The sequence below is a fragment of the Lathamus discolor genome, chromosome 5, assembly GCF_037157495.1.
Source record: "Lathamus discolor isolate bLatDis1 chromosome 5, bLatDis1.hap1, whole genome shotgun sequence".
In the NCBI taxonomy this organism is placed as follows: Eukaryota; Metazoa; Chordata; class Aves; order Psittaciformes; family Psittacidae; genus Lathamus; species Lathamus discolor.
The window spans coordinates 31,827,145-31,845,569 of NC_088888.1; the positions used below are offsets into that span (position 1 = coordinate 31,827,145).

Here is an 18,425-nt window from a genome sequence, read left to right on the forward strand (position 1 = left end):
TTTGCATTCTCTGTGATGCATCACATCTTTCTAGTTGTTTTAATTTACCACATTCCACTGATGCTGTCAGTCAGAGGGAAGTATTTTGATAATCTCAGTCAAGTGATTTGGGTAAAAAAGCCCACATAGTTTGTGTTTCACCAGAATAATGCGATTTCAAAAAGTTGTATCCACTGAAGATTTTGTATGGTTATTTAAAAATACATAATGAGTCATAGTGGTAATTACAGAAATGCATTTCATTAGTATAAAATTTCTTCTCAAAAGCCAGTACTGTGTTTTTACAGTGGTAAGCAAATGGCCCATATGGTTGCTATTCTTTGAAATTACTCTATTTACAGTGGTACGGATTAACTAATTCCAGGGAAAGGAGTTCGCTGTTGTAAAAGCAACGTCAGGAGGTTTAGGCTAGTGATTGAAAGTAACTTCCATGGTAGTAACAGAAATCAGTTCTTACAGATGTTCGTTCTTCAAATGAATGTTATTTTTTGGGAGAAGCTTTAAAAAATAAGCCAGAGTAGTGATAATGTAATTACTGATATTGGTGTTTATACTCTTAATAAGAACTTAAAATTCTGGTTTAAAGTTTGATTGTTGACTTGCCTGTTCCTCTGCCATAAGCTTCCAAAAAGGTGAAGATGTAAGCTTCAGACTGTCTTAGTTCCCAGTATTGTAGGGAAGAAAAAGCATACTTTCTTTTCTGTAAGTCAAACCTAGAATTATGAATTTGATTTGTTATACAGAGAGGTATAGACTAATACTGACACAACGAGCTCTTGAAGTGTTTGTTTTTAGAGGAATTGTAGGTATGTGCATTTCTGTGAGCCCTTCTGGGATCTGTCTGTCTTTTAAATGTAATCTTCATACTCCATACTTTAAGTTCGGAAGATTGACTGGCATGAAAGATTTACTGGCTGTGCTGGAACCAATGAAAGAGTTTCTTCACTAAAGCGTTGGGGAGAGCTGGGAGGATGCTCCCCTCTTAGACCTTTACTGATTTTGCAAGAGTCACTATTTTCCCTCTTCAGCTTTATATTGTGTGAAGCAGCTGCTACTTAGTACACTTTACTGAGAGTACTGTTAGACAAGCAAGGAGGGAGTGAGTTTCAGAATCCCAACACTCTTTAACCTCATTAATCTCAGTTGAGTTTTACTGTTAAGTCTGGCATAGGATCAGATACATGTTCATGGGTATGTTACTACCAGAGCAGCATATCCTACTACTCTGCATGTGGTTACGCACCATGCATGCAGAGACAGAGAGGGAGTGATTCATTAGAACATTCGTATTTCTGATGATCTTAACAAGTGCATGTTGGTAAGAGTTTCCTAGTACTCTGAAATATATTCTGTTAACAGAAATGAGAGGTAGGCTTGAACAGAATCAAGGTAAAACATTAATGTAGAATTAACACTAGCATCTCATAACTTTCAATTTCAAGTTTTGCACAACTTCTGTTTCTGAAAATAATTCATCAAAGCGTTCAGGTACATACTGGCATGCCTTTACTTCTGAAGTATTAGAGCTGAAAACAGCCAGTGGGAATTACCTGATGCTGAGTATCTCTGTATCAAACAGTAGCTCTGAGACCTGTGAGGGAGATTATCTCTGTATTCTTCCCACAGAGAGCCTGGATGTGCCAGAATTGCCTCTTGTAAGCTGTGTTTGAATCTGTAGGAGTGCAGAAACATGATGTGGGCTTACACAACCCAGCTTTGGTTTTGGGCTGCATGGAGGCTTGCAGCTCTTTGAAATGTACCTTGCTCCTGTTGCTTGTCACCTCCTGCCTTCTCTCTTTTGACCCATGTTCTGTGAAGTGATAGGTGTTTCAGATATCTAGAATCTCCTCCCCAGATTATGCTAGGCGAGGTTGTATGAGAGAGGAGCAGAGCCTTCCTGAGCTCACTGCAGACTGATCAGGCCCATGTTCTCCTAACCCCTGAAAACTTTGTTTCCCTCCTATTTCATGTTTCCTTGTTTGGGTATAGCTTGTTCCTCTGTTGCTTGTTACAGAATGTTGTGTTTTGTCTGGGTCCTTCACTTTTGTTGTGTATTTATCCTACTGCTACTGTCTTACCCTCAGACTAGTCTTATCTTGAGTGCCTACCTATGTAATTTTCTTTATTCAAAAGTGGAAAAAGCAAAGTGTCTTCAAAGTTGTTCTACTTACTAGTGAAAATGAACCTTAATTATCTGAGGGAAATCACCACGGCCTTCATGAGACTTGCTAGATCTTGAGGCAATTAAAGGAGAAGGTAGAACACTTGTTGACCTTCACTATTGCAGCAGAACTGGTCATCTTCTGTGCCTTCAGATGGTGCAGAGGTTGGAGGCTTATGTGGTTCTTGTTGCAGACAGCTGTGATACCAGTTTATTATATTTATGGTAGTCACTGCATGAGCTTAGTGTTGTGTTCTATGTTTCTCCTGCGGTGATGTACATATGCTAAGTTTTATTGGGCTGTTTGTAATGCTCTGTCCACAAAAACTAGTGAGACCATGACAGCTATATTGCCAGTGGCTAGCAATTAAAACCCAGTTGCTTTCTTTTCTGTTCCAGGCCATTGATGAGCCTCCCTATCTCACAGTGGGCACCGATGTGAGTGCAAAGTATAGAGGAGCCTTCTGTGAAGCCAAGATCAAGACAGCAAAAAGACTTGTCAAAGTCAAGGTATGTGGTTTTCCTGCAGACGCTTTTTTGTGTGGGGGAAAAAAAGTCGTCAATGTTCAAAATGGCACAACATGAAACTTCTTTACAGTTTCAAGACAGCTTTCCTTTCTTTGAAGGCTGGCAGTGCAGTCTTTGAAATAACACTAAACTTACCTTTTTTGGGAGGGGAGGTGCTCTGCCCACCTACATGTAATTAAATACATTCTCTTTCTTTCACTGCTTTTTTTCATCTGCTTGTATTCAGTATTTGTGGCCTTCAGTGCCATAGGCTGACCTTAAAGTAATTGATCAGAATATGACAAATGTAGGCTTATGGTTGAATGTTATTAGAAAATAGCTAAACCTCCTCAATATAGGTTTAATATGGATTTTTACTTCAGGAATATGGGTCTCTGCCATTTAGCAGTAGCAAGTAGATAATGCTTCAGGAATAGGATGAAAACTTGCTGCCCTCCAGCAAAGGCTTGGAATATTTGAGTTCTGCAGAATAGCAATCAGGGGACCTCACCTAATCTTTATGATGAGTAGTCAATGACTGAATCAATCAATATAAGCCACATGCAATACAAAAAAAGAAAATCAAGGGGGGAACGTAAGAGATTTAAACATCCCTTAGAAATTTAAGGTATTGTTTCTAGAAATAAAGAGAACATTGTTTGGCTTGTTTTCATTATATGGTAAGTCTACACTGGGGAATGGCCTTATTTCTGTTTGGATAATGTTGCCCTCAAAGCTTGTAGTGGGGGAGCAGGTACTATTTTTCTGCTGTGCTTCTTAACCTCATACAGAAATGCAACAAGAGCAAGGTTCAGAAGCATTTATGAAACATAAATTAGATTGTTGCTCTGCAACAGACTTGTAGTGGTGGAGTATATTTCTTATCTACTGTAAATAAAAGTGAAAATGCATGAATCGTGAGTGGTGATAACCTGTTACAGAAGAGTCACCATTATGAACTGTCGTGCATTACTTGAGTTTGCTGTTGTGCTATGGCTGATTTTTGCCTGTAGTGTATATGGGGGACAGCACAGGCTATCTCCAAAAGGCCTGGTTGGAAGCACTATTGTCTCTTATTTGATAATAATGTAAACATGAAGGTTAGTCTTAAATCTGGAATCTTCAAAAAGTCTTTAAAGCAAATTAGTGATCTTTCATAGCTCTGAACAGCATCATCTGGTCTGTGCTTTACAGTACCATTGAGTTTAAGCGACTGTTAGCTGTTGTCAGTATTTAACTGATTAAACAGATACAAGAATTTATGTTGTGTTTAGTGAAATTTAGGTTGTGTTTAGTGAAATCTTAACTGCTTTCAGCTCTTCAGAGGGCTTTCAAACCACCTTCTTAGATGGCCACTTGCACTTATTAATTGATAACTATTTTCTTATGGGTTTATTACTTGCAGTTTGGTCACTGCTATGTTTTATAGGAAGATCTTGAAATGGAATAGAATCTTTACTGCAAGTTGTTTGTAGAGCCTGTTCCTAAAGCCCTGTGGATTCAAGTTTGTGTGTTTCTTTGCTTTAACTGTATAGGGCAGTTAAGCCCCAGTACTGTTGTTGCTTTGTAGAGTAATACGATTTGTGGTTGAGTTTTTTGTGTGTAAGTGCTGGAACAGTATCTGTTGACGTTGTCCTTGCTCCAGCAGGAACATGTTTTCCCTAAACTTAACAGTGACCCCTTGGTTTTTTTCTAAAAATCTTTTCAGCTCTTCCTGGCACATGCAGACTTACCACAGTGTTGGCTCTTAACCAGGATTCTTATTATCAGGTGTACTTTGAAATTTTAGTAGTTTGCCTGCTGCATTTATTTTCCACTTGTTTAAGAGTTTCTTCTGGTCCCAATATGTTTTATGCCCTATTCTCCTAGAACTACTAAAGAAAAAGGAAAGTCAGTTAACTTCAGGACATCCATTTTAGTTTAAAGCTTTCATTTAAGTTTTATGACTGATGCTCTATTGAGAAAGGAGGATGTCAACAAAATTTTGTCAACGTGCATCATGTCATCCTTGGGCAAGTAAAATACACTTAATTGCATCTCCTTTTACCTGCTTTCTTCTAATGAAATGTTCTTCCGAGAATATATTGAGGGATACCTTCATAATAACTTTTCCATCAGCAGTATAATTTAATACCTTTATTCAATTTAATGCAAGTTCTGCATGTTTATTGTTTCAGTAGCAATAGGTACTGTATTTCACAGTTCAGCAGTCTTTCACAGGTTGTGTACCTGTTACAGAGTTTTACACACTTTGGCATGGAAAGCAATAAAACTTAAGATTTGCCTGGGCCTGTGAGAAGTGTGGAAGGCAGAACATGCTTGACTAATGGGCAAGACTTTCAGTGTTAGGAGAGTGGTAATCCACTTCATAGGATCTGTTACAGTTTTTGTTAGAGACCTATTTTAGCTAGTTTAATTTGACAATGTCTCCTAAAACAGTTAGCACCATCACCCACACCCACTTGTATTTGGGCAACTTCACAGAAGTTTCAAAAGAAACTGTGCGTCTTTATTAAACAGAAATTAGTGAAGCATCTTCTGTGTAGAGCTTACCAGAACTGTTTTCAGGATGGTGAAGGAAAGGGGGATTCCAGCTGAATCTAAACAGGTGGATGATGTGCTGAATCATGATCTTTGTCTGAGAGAGAAGGGATCCACACTGGCAAATTATCTCAAGGAGCAAAAGCTGTTGATATGAAAAATCTCCTCTAAAAGAGTCAAAAAGCCCCAAGACATCCTTTAAGAAGAAAAAAACAACATTCTGGAATACACAATAACAATTTGTTTTGTTAACTTTTCATTGTAGTGCATTGTGGCTGGCTGATGAGTTTGGATAGATTTTCTTTTGGCTGTGAAATACACAAAACCATAGAATAGTTATGGTTGGAAAGGACCTCAAGATCATCTAGTTCCAACCCCGCTGCCATGGGCAGGGATACCTCACACTAAACCATCCCACCCAAGGCTCTGTCCAACCTGGCCTTGAACACCACCAGGGATGGAGCATCACAACTTCTCTGGGCAACTGATTCCAGTGCCTCACCACCCTTACAGTAAAGAACTTCTTCCTTATATCCAATCTAAATTCCCCTGTTTAAGTTTTAACCCATTACCCTTTGTCCTGTCACTGCAGTACCTAATGAAGAGCCCCTCTCCAGCATCCTTACAGGCCCCCTGCAGATACTGGAAGGCTGCTATGAGGTCTCCACGCAGCCTTCTCTTCTCCAGGTTGAACAGCCCCAACTCTCTCAGCCTGTCTTCATACGGGAGGTGATCATCCTCATGGCCCTCCTCTGGACTTGTTCCAATAGTTCCATGTCCTTTTTATGTTGAGGACACCAGAACTGCACACAATACTCCAAGTGAAGTCTCATGAGAGCAGAGTAGAGGGGCAGGATCACCTCCTTCGACCTGCTGCTCATGCTCCTTTTGATGCAGCCCAGGATACGGTTGGCTTTCTGGGCTGCGAACTCACACTGAAGCCGCCTCATATTCATTCTCTCATCGACCAACACCTCCAAGTCCTTCTCTGCAGGGCTGCTCTGAATCTCTTCTTTGCCCAGCCTGTAGCAGTGCCTGGGATTGCTCCGACCCAGGTGCAGGACCTTGCACTTGGCATGTAAGAATTACAGAAAATAAATAAAACCAGATGTCTCTAAATCAGAATTGATATTCTGGGTATTTTATGTGAACCAGCAGTGACCACAGGTTTCTGATTTCTTTGGTTCTGAACTGAACTTTTGATTTCTAGGTAAGTCCCCTAAAAGAGAGGAGTAAATTCATGTCAGGCTGAACTTCAGAAGAGTAGTCTTTGCTCAGTTAATTCCTAGCCTGAACCCTGTGCCTGGCTTTAAGGTGACAAAGTATGATGTTGTCTGTCAGGTGGACAGAAAGTATTTGTCATCAGTAGGTTGGATGATGCAGCTCTAAAAAGAGCATACCTTTGCAACAGTATGTATTGTGGTTCTATCAGGAGATGGGCAAGATGACTACTTCTTTATGTAGCACCTGGAAGGTAGTCAAGCATTTTAGCGCATTTGTTTTCTAATCAGCCAGTCAGGGTAGGTGCCCCTTTGTCCTGGTTGTATGTGCTGTTCTCAGCTGTTTGCTCCTTTCAGGGTTTGCAAAACTCTTTAAATGCTTCTCTTGAGGATGTTAAGTAAGAGAATTTGTGTTAGAGAGTGTGGTTGTGCTGAAGGAAATTTTGCTGTTGCTCTGTGCTTCGAGAGGGAAACTCAAAAAAGCGAGTTGGGTGCACTTGTGAGCCAAGTCCTCAGATTGAATGTCGCATTGTTGTAGGTGAGAGTTACTGTTACACCGCTGAATCTCATGTTACATTCTTACTTATTATGAACAGTAAATAAACCTTCATGTACGTACACCAAGTGTTGTGGTGAACATTAGAATATCATTTGTATGCGTTAATAAGATGTCTCTATGTTCATCAAATGTAATGCCAGATTTTTCTCAATTTCTCTGAGTGTGGAAGTAAAACTTCAGGTGGAATTGCTAGGAGGACCCTGTAACTTCCAGGGTGACCGAGTTAATTTTGAGTGAAATGAATGGTGGGTATCAGTAGCATCTAATACGGATAACTTAATTGTAAGTTTGGATTCCCAGCCTTTTTTTTTCCCTGAGTACAGAATGCGTATGATTAAATATGCAGCCAAACCCAGGGGAAAATACCTGGGAAATAGTTACAGAATTTACTTATTCCAGTTTTGAAAGAATAGAGTTAACTGTACATCTACTTCCAGTTAACTAGCAGTGTGTAGACTAGGCTGACGTTAACTTAAAGGCTCTTTTTTTGTTAATATTTTTTAGTTGATAGCAGTGTCCTGTACCTTCTTTTTGTGTGAATTTTTCATCTGTGATTGAGGGAAATGGGTCTTACTCAGCAAAAGCCCTTATGATATGGGGTTAGATATGGGTGCTAAAACTGTTTGATCTCAGAGCATTGAAATACAAATGTTTCTTAAAAAATTATTTCTGCTCAGAGCTTTTCAAACTTTCCTTCCTTGGTGTGGTACTAGAGCAGTACAATTCAAAGCACTGAGAACTGCAGAGATCATTTTGAGCTGTTAAACATTGTTGGTAAACTGTCACTTCTTTTTAGATGTAATGGTTCTTTTCTGAAAGATAAATATTTCGAAAGTTTTGATGATTAAGAAATTGTGTCCTCGTATTTCTAAAATATATGAATGAAATGGTTTTCAGTGAGTGGAACAATTATGGTGACTAGCTGTAAAGTGAGAGTAAGAGAAGGGTCTACTGACATCTGTGTGTGCTTATGCTGCTTAGTTGTATCAAGTGATTATCAGTTAAATTATATTTTTTAGGTAACTTTTAGACATGATTCTTCAACAGTGGAAGTGCAGGATGACCACATAAAGGGTCCTCTAAAGGTAATAAATCTGTTTTATATTTTGCTAACATTTAAAAAGCATTCTTTTTCAGTATTTGACATGAATGTATATATGCAGTGTGGGGTGAAAGTGGAAGGTTCTATTTATTACACAGACCAGATAATGTCATGAAGCATAGAAGGGAATGCTGCAGAGCTAGAGTTAATATATTCTTCATGTTAACTTTTCCCTTTGTAGCTAGAGGGGATGCAAGCATACAAGCTGATGCAAGTCTCTTCTTTTTGGCCTTAAAGCTAAAAAGTCTGGCTGGCTGTGAGGTTTTTTGGTCACTGTTGCTTTGGAAAACTCAGCTGGAGGATTTGATGGGCAAGCTCTTACAGAAGAGGATGACATCACTCAGATTGGTTCTTGTTCCCCACCTGCTGGCAGGAAATAATCGGCTCAGTTAGTTGGTTTATTTTAGCGGAATGAAACAAAGTTTTGTGGGATACAAATATATTCAAGTGAAACTGGAAAAGCATGGTGTAGTTAATTTCTAACCTATTTCTCTGTTTGCTAAATACAAAAGTGTTAACTTTATTGCTTGTTTTAGAAGTTCTCCAGTGCTAAGTGGTGTTTGTATTTTAGGTGGGAACTGTTGTGGAAGTGAAGAATCCAGATGGAACATACCAGGAAGCAGTTATCAACAAATTAACAGATGCAAGTTGGTACACTGTAGGTAAGAGAAATGGTTATGTATTTAAATAAAACTTATGACTTAAAAATAAGCTTCTGACCTGGACATACCTTAAGCATGGTGAGAGAGATTTTTTGGAGGTGCTTAGGTATTCAAAGTTTGTTTAAACCGCTCCCCCCCCCCCCAAAAAAAAAAAAAAATAAGCTTCTTATTTGGGGTTTTTATGAGAAACTGTGTACCCCTCAACAATATGAAATTGGGACTCCAAATAAAGACCTAGTGAATTGGTAACTGCTTCTTAGATATTTAATATGCTATTGTTAAATATTCTGAAGTAATATAGGCTGTCATAGTTACTTAAGGAAAAAAAAAAGTGCTTTTAAAGCACAAGCTGCAATACTTACTTTTCCCTGCTCTCAGGCTTAGCCCTGGTAACAGTGCTGAAAAACAGACATTGTTTGTTTTTTAAAAAGTCTTTTTCTGTTCATTTTCCCTATTTTTTAATGTGACATTTCAGACTTTAGATGGTGCATCCACATGTCCACAAACAAATACAGCTTTGAAAAAAAAATAATATTTTTTAAAGGCTTTACATATATGGGTTTATGCTTTCATGCTGTGTACCAGTAGATCAGTCTGTCTTGGAAAACTGCTCAACTGTAGAATGAAAATATATATTCCATCTCTGTTAGTCTTAAGGGTACTAAGGAGATTCATAGTTTCTTAAGAAACTACATACTCCCTTCCTTGGGAAGGACCTGAGACATGGGAAGATGAAGACCAGGTCTTGAAAGATGAAGACCAGGTCTTGAAAGATGAAGACCAGGTCTTGAAAGAACCTTAGCAAGACTTAATTGTTTTTGAGATATTAAGGGTTGTTACAGATGAAGTGAAGTTGAACATCTAGGGGAAGACTAACTTTCCCTAATTGTAGTCCTTTTAGAAAGGAATAGAGCTGCAAGTTTAGATAAGTCCTTCCAGAGAAGTGTTGCAGAAAATGCTGTCTGTTTTCTTGTTGGACAAGTAGAATGTATGAGTAAAGGAGAGACCAAGTTATAGATAGTGTTTTTGTAAGTAACATAGGAGTGGATCAGACGTGAGAGCTTTCAAGAATAAAATGGTGAGGTTGGTGTTAGAACTGTTGTATGTCTGTGTTTGTCCTTCTAAGAAAGCATGAGGTTTAGCAGTTCAGCAGGAAGAATACAGTAGGAGTCTATGTAGATAAAATTTTATAGGTAGGTGTCATGGAGTTGCAGTCTGTAAATCGAAGTAGATGTCTATCAAAAATCCTGAACTAGGGAAAATAAGGAGATGTAAGAGTTGAGACCAGAAACCGTATTTTATAGATAAAAGTAGACAAAAGCATATTGACCTTGTAGAGTAAGTGGCACAGCTGCTGGCTGTATAATGCATTTTGAAAGAGAAGTGACTCTAGCAGTGGCTAATTAGAATAATCTTTGTCAGGAGAGTAAGTGGCATGAGACTGAAATTATCTTTACAGACAGTGATGACTTTGCAGATCTAAGTGAAAGTCCTACTTCAAGGGGTAGTTGCCATTTACCAGGTTTCAGAATTAGCACACATCTTAATCAGCAGTTACCTAATGTTGTCCTAGCACTTGTTGAGAAGTACTTGCATTGTTAATGATTTTGTGAATAAAATTACTGTGATTTGATCAAAAACCTTGTGAAGGGGAAGATCTGAAATAGGGCCTTTCCAGAAGTGCTTACTTAGGACTGTTTATGCCACTGCAGCAGTAACATGTAGCATTTAAATGAATAATTATTTAGGACTGCTTGAGAACTCTTCTAACACTGAAGTATGGGCAAGGTTGCTTCAAGAGCACCTTTGTTTGTCTTACGTTCATAAGATGTTGTCTGAATAGAAATTATACATCAGTTTGTCTACATGTCTTTTTTGGTGCTACTTTTCTACCAAAGGAAGATAGGAACTAAATTAAATAAGTAAATAAATAAAACCCCAAACCCACAAAGAGCCCCCAGCCTTTTTAAATTAGTATAACACAGTTACATAAATACATGAACTGTCCTTAGTTTAGCTGTCAAAACTCAAAAAGTTCAAGGTGTTCCCGTCCTGGTAGCCAAATACTGTTTTGTCATTCATATAAACATGTCTTTAGAAAGTTTAAGTGATACTTTTAACATTTAACTCTGTTTATTATGAGGGAAGAAAAAAATTGTAAGATTGTTTGCTTTACTAAAAATTCAGAATTGTGCATTTTCAAAGTAGTCTTGCCTCCTTCTGGAGTTTTCTGTCATTACATTGCTTTTTCTCAGAATTCAAAGTGGTTTCATTTGCATTAAGTTGCCTTCCCCCCCACGGCCCCCACAGTATCAGAGTAGGTGTTCTTAAATGTATCACACTCCTGTATGTCTGCTCAGTGGACTGTTTTGAGGATGTTCCATTAGATTAGAATGTCATTACAGCCATGTGTGCTATGGTGGCCACACAAGTCTTTCAGGAAGGTGAAGCTTTTCTTTTGAATGTATTCATGTAACAGAACAAGATTAAGAACGCCTCTGGCAGGGAAGAGGCCACAAGCAGATTACCATAAGGGTACATAATGTGGCTACCTACCTAGCTCTGAATAGATTTACCTCTGTTGTAGTCAGCTTATCCCTTGAAGTGGATAGATTTATGTTTTGTTTTTTTTACTTTCTCATTATGTAAGGAGACTGTTATGTTAATTAACACAAACTGAATTAGGAACCTGCTGCCTTCTACTTCACTTAACAAAGGGGGAGGCTTCATTATGTGCTGGCTGTTTGAGATGCAGCTCCAAATCTGTTTGTTTTCATGTGCAGTTCTTACCCTTGATACTTTTCAACAAATTTGGAAGTGACAGATGTGCATCCATAATATTTTATCACTAAACAGTACTCAACAATTACTATAGTAACTACTGTACACAGACTAGGGAATGGCAGTTGCAAGGGGGAATTCTGTTCATCAGCAGTACTGAATTTTAGATAGGCATGAAAAACAATCAGAAGTAGGCAAAAGTTACTTTTGTGTCAAATAAACACTGTTCAAGGATTTTGATGTACCTTGTTACTTTTTGTATATTTTTATTTGAATTAGTAAATATTGAAAATAGAGTACAGCACCCACTATCTGAAAGCCAGACATGGCTGAAAATTAATCTCTGTGGTGTTGCCAGGCATCTTTTCCTAGTTGACAGCCATTCAGTTCTCCTAATGCTGTTATTTTGACTCTTATTTGTGGAAGTGGTTACATATTTTTAGTTTCCTACCAGATAATTGAATTCTAATGAGACTGAAAGAGTCAGGCTTGACATTATTTTGATGGACAGAAGAGAAGATGTGAGTGAAGGTGAAAGAGACGTGTTAAGAAATAGCTGAAATGTTTTTAATGTAGTATTTTGATCTAATCTTGGGGTTGGGTGCCCAGAAAAGTGTTCAAGGTCATAGCAGTGTGGGAACAAGCGTATAATTACCACTGGTGGGGAGAAGAAGCCAGTTCTTGTCCCGCTGGACAGTGTAAGCATAGCCTGAGAGTTAAAACTTGTCATGAAGTTTTTATGCATTAAATACCTGTAGGAGACTTGACAAAACCTTTCTTTATGTATGATCAGTTTACCAGCTTCTGAAGATCCCACCTTGAATGTGAGCAGTGCATTTCAGGATTCGAAAAAATTAAGTATGTAGCTGAGGACAAATGTGTTATGAACTTGTTTCCGGTTGATCTGGGGATAGCAGAGGTAGCAGAAAATCAAGAAACCAGGAGCTCCACAGTTCTTTCACTACAGCTGCTTTTGATGATTGCACTTTGTCATCTTCCTTAGGCTGATGTCACTGTTGTTTTGTAGCCTGTAGAGAAAGAGTCAGTTGTTGAGTCAGAGAAAGATGTTGAACCTCACACAACATGAAACTGTAGCTTTTCCTCCCAATACCCATTTATGTTTCTCCATAGTAAGCATAGCTTGCATTTGACTATTGTGGCAGTTCTGGTAATGTGATGAAATTCTGTAAAAATTGAAAATGCTTGAGCAATATTTTTTTGATTCTAGCTAGTGTTGATCTTTAGTTTTTGTCCTAATCAATGAATTGTCTGCTCAACTACCGATTACTTTAGATTGCATTCAACATATGTGGGCATGGAGTAGCTACAGTGAAACAGCAGCCTGTGTATGTCGTTGATCTTTACAAATCCTTTACTGAGTAAGCAGCAGTATCCAGGTGCACAGCTTTGTTTTAAGGACTGGCTACAGGAATATATATCTCATTCTTTCTGACATCTAATTAATCACTTGTTTAAAAAAAATGTTTTCTTGCTTGCCTCACGTCTTACCTGGTGACAGTGTTTGATGACGGTGATGAGAAGACTCTTAGACGCTCTTCCCTGTGTCTAAAAGGAGAAAGACATTTTGCTGAAAGCGAGGTAATTGAAGAATTTTTATATGACCTTTTTTTATCTAGAAAAAATATAAAGTGATATTTTTAGTACCTCAGTCTTCAGTATGTTATGTACATCCATGCCACTAAAAAGAGGGTTACATAAAATACAGTCTGTAGGGTCTGGCTGCTTTGCTTTGTGTATCAAAATATCCAAGTATTCCTTGAGGGGGGAAAAAAAAAAAACATACATGAAAAAGTTAACATACGTATTTGACATAAGTTATGCTGGAGTTTAGGTAAATGATCAAGTCTAATTTGTAACAGCTGATAAACTTGGTAGTTCAGTCCTTCCTTTTCTTTTAAAAGGCAAATTATAAGTTGCTGTTACCTGTTAATTTGAAGACAGTGTTTTGAAGCTGGTTTGTTTTCTTAAAGATGACTTGCACAGTAAGTATGCAGGCAACTGTAGCAAATTTCAAATAGTTGAGATTTCACAATGAGGGTTATTCCTACTTATTATGTAAGACAATCTGGACTGATGGGCAGGCTTATGTAATCATGTAAGCTTATTGGAAAGCCACTGAAGACTGGGATTTCTTTCGCTCTACATAAATATGCTTTAGTATTGTAGATAGCAGAGTTTGTTGCCTACCTACTGAGTTCTTGTGAAGGTTCAAATACCTTCTAGGACCCTAAGTCAGGATTAAACACAGGTAAAGAAGAGCACCTGATTAGATGCCTAAATCTGGATTCAGATGTAAATGCTATAATTCAAATACTTGTGTTGTTCCCTCAGTTAGCTCTTTGTCATTAATGATCAGCATTTCTGAAAACTGGGTTGATTCTGTTCCACAAGTACTTTTTTAATATGGTTTCAGGAGTATTACTTGCACAGTAAGCAGGCTAAAAGTTTTAGTGTCTGTAAATTGCTTTGTGACTCATTTGGCTGAACAAGAGTGATTTCAGATTATTTTGCCAGATTCAAAGAAAGTGTACATTCAGGTGACTCCTACTCTTTTATTTTGTCATCATTCTTATCGACTTAACTTTTAATGTCTTGCCAAAAGTCACTGATACACAATTCACTGTCACCATCTCTCAATGAAGCACATTCTGTGCATTTCTAATAATCACCTCATGATTGCACAGCTACTCAGCAGGGAAAATTGCATCTGCAATTTCTTCTGTAATCAGACTAGTGCCACACAGTTGTCTTGTTCTGATGTTGCTTTAGCTTCATCTCTGACTTCCTAAGTGTGTGGGATCTTCTAGTATGTCCACCACCTTTGGAAGTAATGATGCATTTACTTTAAGATTTAAAAGCCATTTTTATTGTCTCTATGTCCAGTTCTGTCTGACACACAATACTTTTGATATTCTTGTTGGTGTTTCACGTTTAAAAATTAATACATGACTCAGAAGTGTAATTTAGAGTCCGCTCTTTACTTCAGAAGGCTTTATGCCTTCTTTCAAAGAAAAAGTGTAAGTGGCTACACAAGAAACCTGTCTGTACAGGAGCCTTCATATTTGGAATCATTTAAACAAATAACAGCAGTCTTAGGGAAAGTAGGTACTGCATGTCCATGGAATCTTTCTGTTGATGCTTTAGCATTCTTCCTGAAAAGAGAAAGTCCTTTCTTTCTCTCCCTCTCTTTTTGTTTTGATGCTAATATAGCATCAGTTAGCACCCTCTCAATTATCAATGTAGCAACCTCTTCAAAATTGTTTTAGAATCATTCTCTCCCATATCAAATTATGAATTACTAACAAAAATCTAATTGTCATGTTTGTTGCTACTGGGTTATTTAGCAGTCTCATTACATAGGGAATCTTGTTCATTTATGAGTAGACAATGGGGTTTTTAGTCTGATGATAGGACAAGCAAAGAAGTAATCCTGTAGAGATGGAGTATCCCAGGTCAGTAAAGTACCTGATAACCTGACACTTAATTCTGTGTTTGAATAGTTGAAAGGCAGGACTTCTGAGAACTGTCTGTGTGTTGGAAAAAGTTAGTTATTTGGAGGTGGGGAGAAAATGTTGAAACATCTTCCCCCCAAAAAAACCCCAACAGAACAGCCCCACAGTACTTTTAAAAATTAACAGTGCTGTCTATGCTGTACTTACATATTTCTTTTATAATTCTTTACTGGCAACAGTTACTTTAACCAGATTACACAAATTCATGGTTCAGAGAGTAACTTAGACCAGGCTTTTTATATGTGTACTTATATGTATTTTTTCATTTCAACAGACATTAGATCAGCTTCCACTCACAAATCCTGAACACTTTGGGACTCCTGTTATAGGGAAGAAAACAAACAGAGGAAGGAGATCCAATCATATGTAAGTTTAACATCTTTATATCTGTGCTGTATGTTTTCAGTTCTGAAGCTTTCAGTGTGTGTAGCTGTATGTTCAGGTTTCTCTTACTCAAAAAATATGAAAGGTGTTGATTAGCATTCAGACTGAAAGTCAGTTTTGTTTGTATTGTTGCATGCAGGAATTACAAGTTTTCATGTAATCAGGTTTTAAAATAGTGCCAGCTATAATAGGCAAGGTGAGTTTTTGTTCTTGATTTTGTTATTTAAGTAAAAACCCAAAGTTGGATATCAAGTGAAATTACATTGTTAAGCTACATTCAGAAGCTTCGCTGTAGTAGAATTTTAGTATTATAAATGCTTTGGACTCAAACTAAAACCATTACAATGCAGTCTTTGTCCAGCTGATTTGAAGTCTTTGTAGGAGGTACTAGAATCCTCATATAGACCTTTGGTTTCTCGTTACAAGGTCTCTGAAGGTCTCACTTATTTCTCTTAGAAATAGGTGAACAGTAGTAGGGTTTGCAGCAAAGCTTATTGATAGAAAAACAGAGTTCAAGAGCTGTGACTTGATTTCCTTGGCAATTTTCTTGGTAGTTGTGATCTTGGGGGAAAAAAAAAGGCGGTAAATACTCCACTGACTGTTTCTCTTGGTTGTTTGTTGGGTGGGTGGGGGATTGTGGTTTGGTGAGGTGGGGGTTATTTGTTTTTAAAGCTCTGAGGTGGTAGTGGCTGGGGTGAGAAAGGAGTTCTCATGCTTCCTTTCATGCTCTGTCATTTCAGTTGTTTGAAATAAATATAACCCTCTAGATGTAGCAGTATTAGAAGTTTACTCAGTTATTGATTCACTAATTTGTGATGTATTAAGGAAATAGATGGAAAAAGCTGGCATGTACCACAGAGAATGTGGCTACAGCATCCTGATGTCAGGTTGTCTTCTCTTGTACAGGTCATTATTACGGCAGAAACAACACACTTATGATTAACATTGACTGAATTGAGTAAAAAGACAAATTGCAGAGATATTGGTGTGAGCTAGGTTGAAGTCTCTCTAAAATAGTCCTGTCTTTATCTCTAGTCCTTGCCTTATTTCTCTTCCAACCAGAGTTTCTCAAAGCCCAGAAAGCAGCCTGAAGGGCTTCATACAGTATTTTAAAGAAATCACTACTTTAAAAAAGGATGTTATGGGGACCAACCCCCCCCCCCAAAAAAAAAACAAACAAACAAAAACAACCCAATGCCTTATGAGCACTGCAAATGATAACATAAAATTAAGGTGGGGAAAATGAAACATAACTCACCTAAGACTGTAAATCGGTGTTCTTCTTTTACACCAATGCTAATTGTGAGTCTTCTGTTAATACTGAACTTTGTACTCAGATGTAGTTATGTGAAAAATGGAAAATAGCTTTTAAAGCTCTGCTTGTTGTGCTTGTTGAACACACTGTATTTCCTGTATTTTTTTCAGAGTAATTAGTAACAAAAGAGAGTGGGCACCAGGAGTTCTGGGTGATGGTTGGGTTTGGTTTTGGTGGTAGTTTGGTTTTTGTTTGTGTTTTGTTTGGGGTTTATTATTATTCCTGTTGTTGTTATTGTTATTTTGGTATTTTTAATTAGTTGCAGGTAATTTTAGTTGGAGCAGTTCTACACACTTAGACTCCCCGTACAGTTAAGCCCAGGTGCCACGTTGTACTGGGACAGTCAAGACAATGAACCAGAACCCTTTTAAATCAAAATGTCTTTGCACCTTTGCCTATCTACTTACATTCCAACACTTCATTCAATGTGAAATTGAATTGGTCATTAAAATGCTTCACTGCACATCTTTAAAGGACTGTTTCAGGATAAATAGACTGCTAATCTCTTTGCTGTTTATCTTCATAGCTGGTGTTTCTTCTTCAGAGATTTGTCCTCTCTCAAAATAGCTTTTTATTCTGTATGGCTGTTAGAGTACAAGCATAGAGAGATTAAGAACAAAAACAGTTTAGCTAATGTTGATGCAAAACTACAACTGCAGCCATAATTTTGATCAGTGCTTCACTAAGGCGGAATTCTAGGTTTGAATGTCCTGACAGTGCATTTGTATTCCTCCATGTGAATGCACAGTGGTGTTTTGGTTGTTTGGTTTTTGGTTTTGGTTGTTTTGGGTTTTTTTTTATGTATTACATGTGGAAGTCCATTTCTGAGTTTGTAATGTTTGAGCTGCTATAATAGCCGCATAAATATTTCAGTTTGGTTTTATCCTCAAACACTTAACAGGCAGTTCAAGTCACTATTATTTATGCCTGTACTTTAGAAGCACAGCTTTGGGTCTCCAGTAATTACAATAGGCAGGTTTTGAATAGTTGAGTTTTAAGTCTTTTTCTGTCGTTTAGTCCTGAAGAAGAATCTTCATCCTCTTCCAGCGATGAAGATGAAGATGATAGGAAACAAAGTGATGAGTTACTGGGAAAAGTTGTATGTGTGGACTGCTTCAGTGTGGATAAAAAGAAAACTCTGTGGTTTCCAGCCTTGGTAAGAGTTTTATCTTTATTTTCATTTTGTAAAGTTTCATTAGGTTTCTGGGCATCAAAGAAAAGTGGTTTGGTTTTGTTTTGCTTTGTTTTTTTCTTCTTGGTGTATTAAACTATATTCTTGTCAGAACATACTGTGTTTCTTCAAATCAGATCATATCATAATAGTTAAAGGAAATACTGAATTTGTAAATAGTTTGTTTACAACAAATGATTGCTAACATGGCTTTGGTTTATCCAGACAGACAAAGCTCGTTGACCTAATTTCAGCTCAATAATATGTCTAGTGCTATTGAACTAAAATTTCAGGGCTTTCTTCCTCAGCTATTGCATGTAATTTTTCTGAACTACCAAGTTTTATCAAGAAAGAAAATATAAAGTAGTACAAAAGAGAGGGGAGTTTTGGTGATTACATAGGTGCTATTTTTCTAGGTTCAATATAAACACAGTTGATAATAAAATCTTTCTTATTTTTTCTTTGTTGCCATGGTAGGTGGTAGAGAAT

The 18,425-nt window shown here is 37.6% G+C and overlaps 1 protein-coding gene across 1 annotated transcript in view; it reads left to right on the forward strand.

The window, feature by feature from the left end:
- The window catches only part of ARID4B (AT-rich interaction domain 4B), an 87,869-nt gene that overhangs the window by 27,568 nt on the left and 41,876 nt on the right, over positions 1–18,425 (forward strand). Inside the window, 6 exon segments of the mRNA XM_065680248.1 lie at positions 2,561–2,671; positions 8,008–8,073; positions 8,662–8,752; positions 13,053–13,132; positions 15,341–15,432; positions 17,783–17,921. Of these exon segments, the coding sequence (XP_065536320.1) occupies positions 2,561–2,671; positions 8,008–8,073; positions 8,662–8,752; positions 13,053–13,132; positions 15,341–15,432; positions 17,783–17,921 (579 nt within the window).